We start from the raw sequence: 13,484 nt of genomic DNA on the forward strand, positions 1-13,484 counted from the left end.
TTTGCAAGACGGTAGCAGACGCGGTGCGCCAAAATAAGCTATGGCAGCAGAGCTCATGCATTTTTAATTAGACAAACGGCGACAATAATGACGACCGCCAGGCAAATTGTAGAATTAGTGAGTGAGTGACACCTTTGCGAGAATTTTGAACAACGCGGCAGCAGTAGTTACATGTTCAAATGACACAAAAGCACAGAAAAAATGGAATGGTGAAAAAGGCGCGCAGGCTACGACAATGCTGCACAGAAAAAGGTTGAAAAGTTGCAGCAACTGCAAACAAAATAATGAGCAAACTGCAAAAAACGATTCGGAAAAAAGAGGTGACAAGCGACCCAAAACTATAGTCATGATATGCACTTGACTGAAACTAATTAACCAAAGTGTACGAATAAATTCAATTAACAATAAGAAGAGGAAAGGCGCGCGCGCGTTGCTGAAAGCAAATGAATGAGGCGCGATAGGTGGTAGGCGGCAGCGCCAGTTGCATACAGGAGAGAAATGAGGTGGTGGCGCGACCGACAAACGCAGCGAATTGAGTTGAATTGTAAGTTGGGCGCTGGACTAAAGGAGAAAAGAAATCAAAATGCCAACACAGCCAGCGTACATGTCAAGCAAGGTGCGCGCGCGGAGGGAGAAATTCACACAATAGTGCCACCGGCGGCAGGGCAACATGACAGGAACAGCCGTTGTCGCGCGGTTAGGCAGAACGACAGTCGGCGCGTTGACAGTTGATCTGTCGCGCTTGTGGTAAGGCCCAAGAGAGCAACGCGAGAGGCTGCTTGATAGTGAACAGATAAAACGCTTCGTCCAACACTGCAACAGGAGTCCACAACGTCGCAAAACATTGCTTATACTTTTTTTTATTCATTTTTCAAAATGCTGGCTTCTGCGGTCCTGCTCCCTTACATCCACAGCATCTGCGCATCCCGCTTAAACTTGCACTTCTTCAACCTCTTAGGCATATGCCTTTGTCAATTGCACAGCAGTTCTAGGAAAGCTTAAATTGCTTTTGGCTGCACTCACACAGTAAATGAAACCAATGTAATTTCCTTCAAAAGTTATCTGTGAAAATTTCCCAAGTTTCTTTTTCTAATTTATTTGTGCTGCTTTTGTTTTTTGTCGTGGAAAATTTTATAGGAAATTACTACGTTCTCAGCAATTCTTCACGGTCTTCACCAATTTTCCGTTGGTGTTGAGGCGAAACGCTGATATAATTGTTAAAGCGAGCACAAGTTTTCTATTTGGATTGCAATGTAATTTCAAATTATAACTGTATTATCGCGCTTCTAAGTTTCTGCAAGGGGCATGGAGAGCCAAATCGAACAAAATTTTTTATTTATTTTTTTTTCATAAAAAGAAGATGCTTATGAGATTAACTACTTTCTCTTTCTTCTGGTTTTCGCTTGCTCTTTCCCCCTCTCTCTTTTACTAGTATGTCCACTTTATGCTTTTCAACGATTTTGAATAATTACTTCGAAAGTAGTAAGGCCTCTGCACGTTCTAAATTAATATTCTTTTCGTTGAACCTCAGATTGGAAAAAGCACTTAATTTATCGCTCTCGTATCAAGTTTTATTATCACTATAGCGATCATACAACTCTTTGAAGCATAATTGTTTCTCTCAAAGAAAAGATATGTTTATAGGACACTCGTACTGTCCTGCTACTTAGTCAACTGAGTACAACTGAGGTTTAACTGCTGATCGTTTTGATCCGGTGATATTAGTTCTGCCATTTCTTCGTCTTCAAACTTCAGGTCAAACCAGCAATTCTCAAAAAATACTTTTCTGTAATTTCTAAGAATTTCTTAACAAAAAATTTTGATGTAATTTTGTGTCAAACTAAATTTGATGCAATTCTTCAAAATCCCTGTCATGGTATTGCAATGAATTTGAATTGTCATGTCGCGCTGTGACTGCAATTGTGATCTTTATTACAACTAGTATGCAGTTATTCAGCAAATATGCTTCTCTACGTAAATATTAGTCCATACGCCTTCGACATGGCGTCACAGTGCCGTTTATTACAACATGTGTTGGCCAATTGTGCCGCACTAATGTCACTGGCGTCATGGTTTCTCTACGGTATATGTACATTAATTATTCCTTTTCTGTGTTTATTATTTTTCTGTAGTACTTCTGTTCCGCTTCATTATGTTTCTCACATAAATTTTCACATGCATTTGGCTTGTAAAAATGAGAAGTATTTTGAACTTACATGCATGTAAGCAATTTATTTTAATTTTAAGGTATTCCGATTTGTCAATTTACAGATTTTTTCATGTTGCAAAATATTCATATACATATATTTAATATTTGTTGCTTGCATCTGTTTCTTACGTGTTAAAGCAGCTAATTAATTATTGGCAATTTCAACAGATAAAGAACTTAAAAACAGAAAAATAAAGTGAAGTCTACATGTATTCGAATGTTGAAAATATAATGTGTGAGTAGTGGGAAATATTTTAATATAATATTCTTTGAATATGAGATTTTGACAAATAATGTTCTTGAGTGGGCTACCAAGGCCAGAGCACATTAAGGGTTGGGTTTATGTTTGAAGCCGATTTTAGGCAAACAGCTCTAATCTTAGCCCACTTCGTCACTTATTACCAGTTCAGAATTCAATTTCAAGTTACATTGTACTTTTTTGGTAAATAACTCTAAGCTGACACCGTTGTTAAGAAATTGCGCAACTTTGGCCTTCCTTCGAAAAACTTTAATGTTTTATATTTTCAAAATTAGTTGGCTACGTATGTGCAAATACATATACTGGCATTTTTCATAATTTCTTCTTACATTTTGCCCACCCTAAATACTACATAATGTAGCTGTGTTCTGAGCTGTTCTGAAGGCACTCACGTCAGTTATGGCCGCGCGTATGCATTTGTCATTGCTTATTATTATATTTTTATTTATTGACTTATCACAGTTCAATGTCTATTTACAGGGTCCATTATAGTTGTATCTACATTTCTTAATTTTCTTTTAGGCTGCTAGGCGCGCACTTTCGCGAAGATGAATATGAATACATATGAATATGTTATATTATATATACTAAGAAATATATTTGATATTGCATGCGCGCTTATTTTTGTATCAAAAAATTGTTTGAATCAAATAGTTATTGAAACTGGTTGAAGGATGTAGACTAATCCGGTAGAACTGGTTGGAGACTAGTCCTGTGTTTAGTTGCATGAAATTACAGTATTGATGCTTCTGTTGATGGGATCATGAGATAAATTTCTAAAAAAAAAAAACCTAGTTAACTAGTTGGGGACTAGGCCGGAAAAATTTTGCACCTTGAATCAATTTCGACTACATTTTGAAGAGATTCCAAAAGTTTTTGGTGCAAAAGATATGTATGCGTTTTTTGTACTCAGAATTCTCTTCAACCAGAAAATTTTCACAAATGAAAGTAATACGAAGTGAACTAGTCGTGGATTAATTCACCAAAATGATCGAATTTATGCGTTTTCACTAAATTTTAACCGTAAACCAATAGTGTAGTAACCCAAAAGCCATTGCATACATATTTATACATCTATGTATATATACAAACCCATACATACATATTATATATGTGCTTAGAATCAACCGTTACCCCGTTTTCATGGCTTCTCAATGGCATATTGCCAATTATATTGTGTAAAAACTGTAATTAGCTTGTTGTAGCTGTACTTTTGTTACAGCAACAACCACGTACCATGCATGCACAGTGCACAAATAAACACGCAATAATATAAAATAAGCGCCTTTGAATATGCAAGTGTGTGTGTGTGTGTGTGGACGTGTGGCTTCGGTGAATGCAGCTAAGCGATTTGCTTGGATTTCTCCTTACAAGTAGTGCATAGAAATTTGTACTTGGATGCGCAGGCATTACAGCAAATGTTCACATTCACATTTGTGTATGTGTAGTTTGGCGTATTTACAGCTATGCGCATAAATATCTTGCAATGTATACACTGATACGTGTAATAGGGTTCGTCGTTGCCACTTCTCCGTTTACCAAAGCAGCTAAAGCGATTCTTTGGCGATTTTCATCCTTTCCCTTTATTGGCAATTTTCTTCTTGTAAATTATTTAAATTTATTATTTATTTATACACAAGCAGTCGGGCGCAGCGCTACCTACCTACCCAACTCTACAAACATAAATTCTTACATACATATATCTTATATATTTACATTAAATTTGTGCATGTGATTTGTATGCTTACACTTCAGCGTTGCCAATGCAAATAAAAAAGTGTACATATGCACACATTTATCACTGCATACTTAGGGAAAATTGGTTTGAAAAGCTCGCTTTGTAATTTATGTGCACTTACAGTCAAAATATACACATTTGTTTTTAAATTTATTGTTTTCCTTTATTTTCCTTTTTTTTCTTTGTTTTTCTGGTAGCCTTTTTTCCTGTTGATTTAATCCTTCCTTTTTTTCCTATATTTTTTTGCCTTCTTGTTTTGTTTATGTGTTTGGGGCATTTTCGCGTATGCAACATAAATTGGGCAATAATGCTAATTTATCTATCAAAAGTTGCGATTTCTCGCGCTCTGCTAAACAATTTTAAATGCAATAAAAGGCACAATAAAATTTTTATATGCACTTGTAAGTGTTTGGCATAAATCAAAAATTCGAAATTATTTCGAAAACGTGAATCGTCTAGCTCGCTGCCAATTTAATTAGCTCTATTAGAGAGTTCGCCTATAAATATGTATGTATATTTAGTGCCAATGAAACATTTAACTCATTTCTTGATTTAATGTTATTGATAGTATTTATTGTGTTGACATAGCAATTTTTATCATTTCTGCTTTTAATTGTGGTGTACGTATAGTATATGGCGCCACGTAGCGAAAAGAAGAAACGACTGGCGCGCTATTGTTAACTCGGCTATAATCGCGCAAGCGGTGTCTACGCCAATCAAGAAGAAGAAGAAGTACGTATAGTAGAGTGGATCGATTTTTTTTTCTATAAAATCGCGTCGGAACAACTTTCCTTAAGAGTTTATGAATCTAAACTAGGTTTCGAGCTAACGACTTTCATGGCTAAATTCTGAATAATCATTTGCACGGGAGAAATGTGATGAATTGTCCGATCTGGCCGATTCCAACAAATTTCAGTTGGATATCTCAACATGTGACAAAAAAATTTGAATAATCCCTAAACACTTCGCCTCTTAGGCAAAGCTGTTCAAAATAATAATTTTTACGTTTTATGTTTTTTTGTGACTCCCTCTACATCATGTTATAGCCTATAGTACCAATGTTATAGTATATCCTCATTAAAATAATCATATAAACTTCTTTGCATCAAAGGGAATATATATACGTTGTTTTTATGAGCTTAAAATACTTTCGAAACGGCCAAGAATGAATCAAGCCATCTTTTTATACTGTTTTATGTGAACCGTGTTTAAGTAAGGATGTTCTGCTTTCTCTGGCATATGTGTTAGTCTAGCTGAGGTAAAACTTACCTGCCGCTGTTTTCCAAATAGTTTTTAATCGGTCTTGCATCACGAGTTTGAGCGTTGTGATGATGCAAATTCAAGCGTTTCTCGCCTATATTCGCTTCAATTCGATGAGTTGTTGTCGATAGGAGTTCTCAGTTAATGGTTTCAGCCAGTTTTAAATACATAATAAATGATTTTCAGTGGTCTTTCCGATATTACAACTATGCTAGAAAGATCTCTGACTGTTAATCGCCGATTCTCAAGCTCCAATTCTTTCATTTTATTGAGGAGTTTATGGCCTTCCTGAACGTCGTTCGTCATCAACGCGTTCTCGACCCTCTTTGAATAATTTTTACCAATCAGAAACGCTTGCTCGCGACAAAAATGTTCACCAGAGACCTTTTCCAACATTCTGAACGTTTCGACAACAAATTTGATTCCACAAACGACGTTCAATAGAATTTCTTTGGTGAATAATTTCACCTATCGTAAAAATCACCGAATGCACTTTATGTACTACAGAAAAATAAACGTATGTGTACTAAACACGAATGATTATTTTGATGTGACAATTGGCACAGAAGTCAGTGACCACCAAGAAATATTTCGACGAATGGCTTTCCGCACGCATTTTTGCACACAATAGTATTGTTATCCTAAGCTCATGAAGGAGTTTTATTGTACGAATCTAACTACCTAGATTATTAGGCTATAAATCGGGTCGCTATGAGACTTTTTGCCAACTTATTTATAGCTTTGGTACGCAAAGCTTTTTCCTCCACGCTGTAACATAAATAACAGTACAAGCTAATTCATTAAAAGTCCTTTTAAACAAATGATTTAAAATTGTAGCTCATTTCATACAAAAATAAACCAAAAATACATGAACATAACAACATTTTGAATTTGTTCTGTATGTCAGCGATTAAATACGCAAATATCGCACTCATTTTTTATATACGCCATTGGCATTCACAAAAAAGTTTTCAGCTACTGAATTATCAACTCAACCCTTTTTCATATTAAATGATTTAATTCATTATAATTCATACTCACATACCCATGAGTGCTGGCAATAATATATATTATTGGCCATCAACTCTTTGACTAATGGTCTTTAATCACCTTAAAACAAAGCAATTAAGCGAATTAATGGCTGCATTTCATTCGATTCTTTTGTTTTGTTGATTTTTGCACTCCTTTTCAAAACAATAAAATAACACTTTACAACAATAAAAATTAATTATTTTTTCGCTTTTTTGTTTTTTTTTTTTTTCGAACAATTCGCATTTAATTAGCGCCTTTTCAACACCCCAACAAGCAACGACAAAATATTTGAAATTATTCATTACAATGTATCGATTACGCTTTGATTGAGCGTTTAGAGCGATAGCCATTCGATAATTAACAGTATATTTATGTTTGCATGTATATATAAGCAACTAATGCATACTTATGAGAGTTCGAGTGAAAAAAGTCAATTGCGAATAAATATTTAACCCAGCTGAGTGTTTGCCATAGATTGACAGTGTGTTGTTGTGGTGGAGAAGCTGAGGCTGCTTGTGATGTATGGCAAACGTGTTGCGAGAATTTATAAAAAAAAGCACATATATTAAATAAATTTGCTGGTTTAAATATGATTTCTTAACTCGTGATTCATGCAAAAAAATATTGAATTTCGTAAAATAAGTGAGTTATTCGACTTTTCCGAATTAAATTTTTGTTTCGGATGAGAATTTTGTGCTCATTTATTTTGCTGCAAAATTTGTTTTAATACAGCTTATCTTAAAAATTAAGTCGAAATGACCATACATTCCAAATCACGACGTAAAAGCTTCTTCCTATGTTTTCAATTTTATTAAAACCCACTACTTTCATTCAACTTCCGAACACGTAGCAAACGAAAAAGCCTTCAAAAATTCCACTCCACTTACACAATCAAAGCCACCGAAATCGCTTTGCACACTTTGAAATCCCAAAGTCATCCAGAAATTCACCATAACTGTCAGTCTTTGTATTTCAATATAAATTTCTATCATTTCAAGAGTCAATTCCTTGATATCTGCTTTAAGCTGCTCAGCGAGTGGCTTTTATCAAATGTATGCCTTTTCCAACCTTTCGTAAGCAAACATAAGAATTGCTGCTTCTGCACTAAACTAGTTTCCTCGAAAGCTTTCTGTGGCAGAAATATGCATAAACAAACAACATAATAGCTGAGGAAAGAAAAGGTCTGAAATGGAAAGCAATTAAAAGTACTAAAGAGCAGCGGCAAAATCCTTACAAAACAAGCAAAAATACAAATATACAAAAATTCGTGAACGAACTTTAACTAACAGCCCATGTAGGAAAAGTAAGATCATTTAGTTTAAGACTCACTTGCAAGTCAGAAGAAATGCGTTTTTGTGATTTTTTAAGAAAATAGAATAAATCAATAATAGTAATGCACATTTGCAGAATTTAATGCATGTAGTGTAACAAAAACATCTGTCCAATTGAGATCCATCGGTATTGAATGAGCCCTGCGACCTAACCTAATAATCGGCGTTTCTTTTGATTCCGTAGCCGATCTCCTGGGGAACCTCCGAAAATGGGTTCGAAGCTACTTGATAAGAACGATCGACACGAGTTTTAGGTCTGGTTGGAAACCAGTTTGATTCGTATAATATCCTACTTCATTTTTATTTTTGAAATTTTTCTTAACATTTCCTAGAGAGTTGCTTTGTAAATAGCAAATCCAAAACCAACACATTTCCGTTACGGTTTTTCAATATTTCAATTAGGTATACCACGAAAACAATGTAAGGTGTAGAAAGTTTTTGAAAATTCTCTCACCCTCACAACTGCCAGTTTTGTCAGCAACCCAGAAGTTATCGCTTTAGGCTTTGCAAACACTCGAAAAGTCTGCAACAGCGGCAGTGACAGCACGGCGATTTTGATCAGCTGCTGTTTATATAGGCTTCACATACATATGTACATATTTTGACGCATACATATAAACATTTTCCTGTACAAACATATATACATTGCCGATTCCATCTAAGCCTCCGCCATATTTCCACAATAAATTGGCTTTGTGTGAGTAAATTACTATTGTGTGTGAATGTTAAATGAAAATTAGTGAATTAATTACGTTTTGGTTGGTTGTATTAAGAGCTCCGTGGTAGGTGGCATGCGGATGGGGTATGCATTTGTTTACAGTTGTTGTTCTCAATTCAATTGAGAATTTTAATCCAACTCTAACCATATTGTAACATAATTTAATTGGTTCACTTAAGCGCATAGATTCCAGTCGAATTTTAATTTAATTACAAATTTTTCCTGAAATTGAAGTTAAATCCGGTATGGATTATTTTAATTAATTAGAAGTAAGGTTTGTGGTGTAAAGTCTCCCTCTTATGTATGTGTATGTGGTTACGAGTGCTCGAGCAATAATTTGGTTTAAAAATGAATGCGTTTAATGCCAACAAAATGTATGAACAGGGAAAGTTTATTTATAAGTTGGGCACTGCTGTAGGTATTAGTAAAGTATAATGAATGAGGAATAAATATAGATTTTGTTAAACGTCATTGCTACTGCTTTGAAAACGTTCAAAGCTGTTATAAGAGACTCAAAGGCGAGCTTAACGAATATTAGCTGGAAATGAAGCGTTAATATTAAATCATTAAATTTGCTTTAAAACCCAAAGCAATGAATAATTTTGAGAATCATTGAGAATTTCACCAGTGATTTAGACCAATATGAAAAAAAATTTCATAGTCGAGAAAATAAATAAAAATATATTTTAAGCGCGTGATGCAATACTCTGCAGATATTACACTTTCATAACTGTTATATCCAATTCTTATAACTGTGTCGGTCGATTGCACAATATTATTTTATTTTTATATTCAACATGGTTGCGTATACGCACTGTCGTCCAATTTTGCTGTCTCACTCTTACCTCTAAGCAGGTTACGTATACGCCATGTCAACCACAGCCTCAATTTAACTTCATTTAATTAGTTGCTAAAGAATTTTCGTAAAGCTTTTATGACTAACTTTTTTCATTTAAATATATACTACATACATGCATTCATATGTATTTCGTTAAAACTCATCATTAAAATTAATTTGCAACCACAAGTTGGCAACTTTGTAAAAATATGTCCAAGTGCAAAGTAATGTTAGCAGACACCAGGGAAGAGAAGAAATAAAGAAATTTACAAGTTTCACCTACAGTTTGTAATGCTATACACTGAGTTGTAGAATTTGTGGTTTTTTACAACTACACATACATGCACACACACACAAAATGTTGTAGTTTTTGTACGCTTTGTTAGTGTTACCGGTGTAACTGAGAAGCAAACCATGCAAGTTATATCCACAAACTTAATTTTTATGTCGCCACTGTTGCCTGTGAATTTTGTGCAAAATTTTCAACAAAATTCTAGTCAAAATATTTGCACCGCCAACTCTTAACCAACATACACACAATGGAATTTGCATGTTTGTATATGAACCGGCGTGCATAAGTAAGGTACCTTGGTTTGTATGTGCTGAAATACATATACCAACCTGGTTGGAAAAGTTTTGACTAAAAAAATTAAATATTTGAACAGACATTTATATGGCAGCTATATTTTATCGGCGTCCCATATTAGTTATTTTCACTATATATTTTCTCTATGCAAGAAGTAAATTTGACACAAGTTTTGGAACACGTAGCTGCTAACTGTAAGAGTTGGAACAAAAAATGTCGGTTTTTAACTAGCGTTTGTGTGAGCGGTTTATGTTTGGTTACTTAAATTTTCACAATTTTCGGTATACATTTTCCACTCATTATAAAACAATATTTCACAAATTTTGTTGTTTGCAGCATTGTAATTTAAAAAAAAAAAATATTTTTGTACGATTGCTTGTATGGCCGATATATGTTTGCTCCGTTTAATTTTAATGATTTTCGGTATAGGGTTTCTACTTATCACAAGACAATATTTCACAAAATTTTGGTGTTCGCAGTAATATAATTCTAATAGTTATAACCAAACAAAGAGAAAATTTCGTTTTTCTGGTAGCTCAGCGCTCCAAATATTGTTCCAAATGGGCTTCACAATATCTACATATATGCATTTGCATAATACGCCTCGATTTGTCTGTAACTTTATGCTCATATTGTTGCGCGCAAAACTTCCCAAAATTAAACTTTCAAAGTGCATTCCGTTGCACTTTCGCGCAAATACTTGCACAAGCCGAAATAGTCTATTCGTACGTTATATAAATATATACAAATAAATTTTCCAAAGTATAGCTAACATAGTTGTCACATGTTTTATAAGCTAAAATTGATCTTTTATCTATTGTGGCGCATCATCAATACACAAATTTGTTGTAACTTGTTGATTTTGTTTCGCATATAAAATCAAATACAACAACGCATACAATGCAAGTGTAAATGTCTAACGAAACCACAATAGCTCAGTTATTTGTCAGAATTAATTACTAAGGTAGAACCAGAAATATTTTGCGTCATTTTGTCGTCAACTGTGTGAATATGTGTTGGTAATTGATTTACCATGTCTATTTTTGGTGATTGTCAAAAACCTTTATTGATGTTGTATTTTTCTTTATTTGCAGGAAGTCGGAAGCATTATTGGCAAAAAGGGCGAGATTGTAAACAGATTTCGTGAGGAGGTAATTTTATAATTTAATTTTTGGATTTGTTGCTTTTATAAATTAATACAATTTGATATTTTTTATACTTTTTTCGTCACATTTTCCCCGGCATAGTCTGGCGCAAAGATCAACATCTCGGACGGTTCATGCCCGGAGCGCATTGTCACTGTGTCGGGCACGACCAGCGCGATCTTCTCGGCATTCACGCTCATCACAAAGAAGTTTGAAGAGGTAATGTAGATAGATTTTAATGTCTGTAAATAAAAGAGTGGTTGGTAAAAGTTATTATTTTCCGTTATTTTAAAGTTTTTTTTTATAATTATAGGATTAAGTGGTATTCTAGTCTAGAAATTAAAAAAAAAAAATTTTTTCATAAGTCGATAGTTTAGAAACTCAAAAATACCTATTAAAAGGGCTTTTCAAAATTCAAATAATTTTTCTTTTGTTTTTTTTTTTAATTTAAGGTGGTATTCTTGTCTAAAAATTGGAAATAAAATTAGTTTAGATATTCAAAAATACCTCCCTAAAAGCATTTTTCAAAATTCAAATTATTTCGAAGTTATAGACTTTTTTTTTGACATTGACGCCCTCGATCTTAATTTGGAATTTTTTTGCCAATTTAAACCCATTAACTTTTAGAAATATTTAAAGTATTGCGAGAGTTTATTTAAAATTCGTAAAGGCAAGAATTGTAACAGCCAAAAGAACCCTAGTATTATTTTGAATTTGACTTCCCTACCGAAAACATGTTAAAAATGCAATAAAATACTTTCATATTGCATATTTAAAAATGTTGCCTCGAACGCTTTTTAAACTTTCAACTCCAATAAAGTTGATTTTGCGTTTGTAACACACAAGACACACAGCTACACACACATACATTTTTAGTGTTAAACACAAGCATACGAACATATAAATCAATCTCAGCATAGCCCAGCCACCACTCTTTACCGCCTAAGCTAAAGCTTGTTTGCATATTTAATACATACAATTCTTTTTAGTGGTGCTCACAGTTCAGTGATGTTGGCAAGGTTGGCAAAACTCAAATACCAATACGTTTAATTGTGCCCGCCAGTCAATGTGGATCGTTAATTGGTAAAAAACACAACTCAGACACACTCATACTTGTATCCAGCACTATTTACACTAATGTAATTGAAATATCTCTTTACTCCTTTACCGTTTTGCTTGCTGTCCTTCCGCTGTATTCTCCTGTCTACGGCCCGGGTGCAGGAAAAAGTGGTTCAAAAATCAAGGAGATACGTCAATCCACTGGCTGTTCGATTCAGGTTGCCAGCGAAATGTTGCCAAATTCAACAGAGCGTGCCGTTACTTTGAGCGGCACTGCCGAGCAAATAACCCAATGCATCTATCAGATTTGTCTCGTTATGCTGGAGGTGAGTATTGAATTAAATTGCTGGCTGGCAAAGTTGCAAAGCGCAGACAGACACACAAGCATACACATGCAACTGGTCAAAAATATGACAGACTACATACATACATACTGGCTCGTAACGCTGTATACTTGCATGTGTGTGTGTGTGATGTTCGCGCAACTGCACCTTGCCCAGTTTAATTAAATTTACTTACTTTCTAAACACACATTTGTGCAATTTCAACCAACTATAACAACAACAATTGCAACAACAGTCACCACCAAGGGGCGCCACCATACCGTATCGGCCAAAACCGCAAGTATCTGGACCAGTCATTTTGGCAAACGGACAAGCCTATACCATACAAGGCAACTATGCCGTACCCGCACAAGAGGTAAGCTAACCGCACATCTATGCATGTGCCATATATTCAAACATACATACATTTATACTATGTTAACGGAAATCTTCAAGTAACACATACATTATTTACAATGAAACACCTGTGAATGGCATCATGCGCCTGCCCACACTCACCCATGCATATGTGCCACACTGCTCCTGACCCGACACCCAATTAGTGGGTGATTTTTGTGCAAGCGTGTGGTGTGGTCGTAAGCATATTGCGCATGTGTGTGCGTGTGTTTGGCATTGGCGCCGGTTGCTGGTGTTGCAGTCTCACACATATATAAGTGCATACTAGTTACAATTATCCTTTCTATTTATACACTTAATAACATACTTATTTCTATGTCTGTAAATTTATGCCACATGCTCAATTCGCCAATATGCATACATTCGCCATACATTTATACAGACATACACACATACATATATTACTTCAATATATATGTACTTTGGTCTATGCCATTTGTCATTTTTTATTTTTGGAATTATGTTGCGTACACTTTTTTGTTTTCCATCTCACAAACATACATTTTTCTGTCTTGCAAATTTATTTTTTTTTTCTCTTAATTTTTTACTTTTAATTTTTATTTTAATTT

At 34.6% G+C, this 13,484-nt stretch overlaps 1 protein-coding gene across 16 annotated transcripts in view; it reads left to right on the forward strand.

Moving 5' to 3' along the window:
- LOC108966534 (poly(rC)-binding protein 3) overlaps positions 1-13,484 on the forward strand; it is a 134,831-nt gene that overhangs the window by 94,714 nt on the left and 26,633 nt on the right. For 13 of the 16 annotated variants that reach the window (XM_018929493.1, XM_018929499.1, XM_018929500.1 and 10 more), the window contains 5 exons: positions 11,066-11,122; positions 11,219-11,335; positions 12,106-12,199; positions 12,338-12,501; positions 12,755-12,874. In XM_018929493.1, the coding sequence (XP_018785038.1) occupies positions 11,066-11,122; positions 11,219-11,335; positions 12,106-12,199; positions 12,338-12,501; positions 12,755-12,874 (552 nt within the window). The remainder of the gene's footprint in view (positions 1-11,065; positions 11,123-11,218; positions 11,336-12,105; positions 12,200-12,337; positions 12,502-12,754; positions 12,875-13,484) is intronic. The other 3 variants (XM_018929502.1, XM_018929505.1, XM_018929508.1) reach the window with 1 other exon arrangement.

Source organism: Bactrocera latifrons, unplaced genomic scaffold (genome assembly GCF_001853355.1).
Source record: "Bactrocera latifrons isolate USDA-ARS-PBARC rearing strain unplaced genomic scaffold, ASM185335v1 scaffold_163, whole genome shotgun sequence".
NCBI lineage: Eukaryota > Metazoa > Arthropoda > Insecta > Diptera > Tephritidae > Bactrocera > Bactrocera latifrons.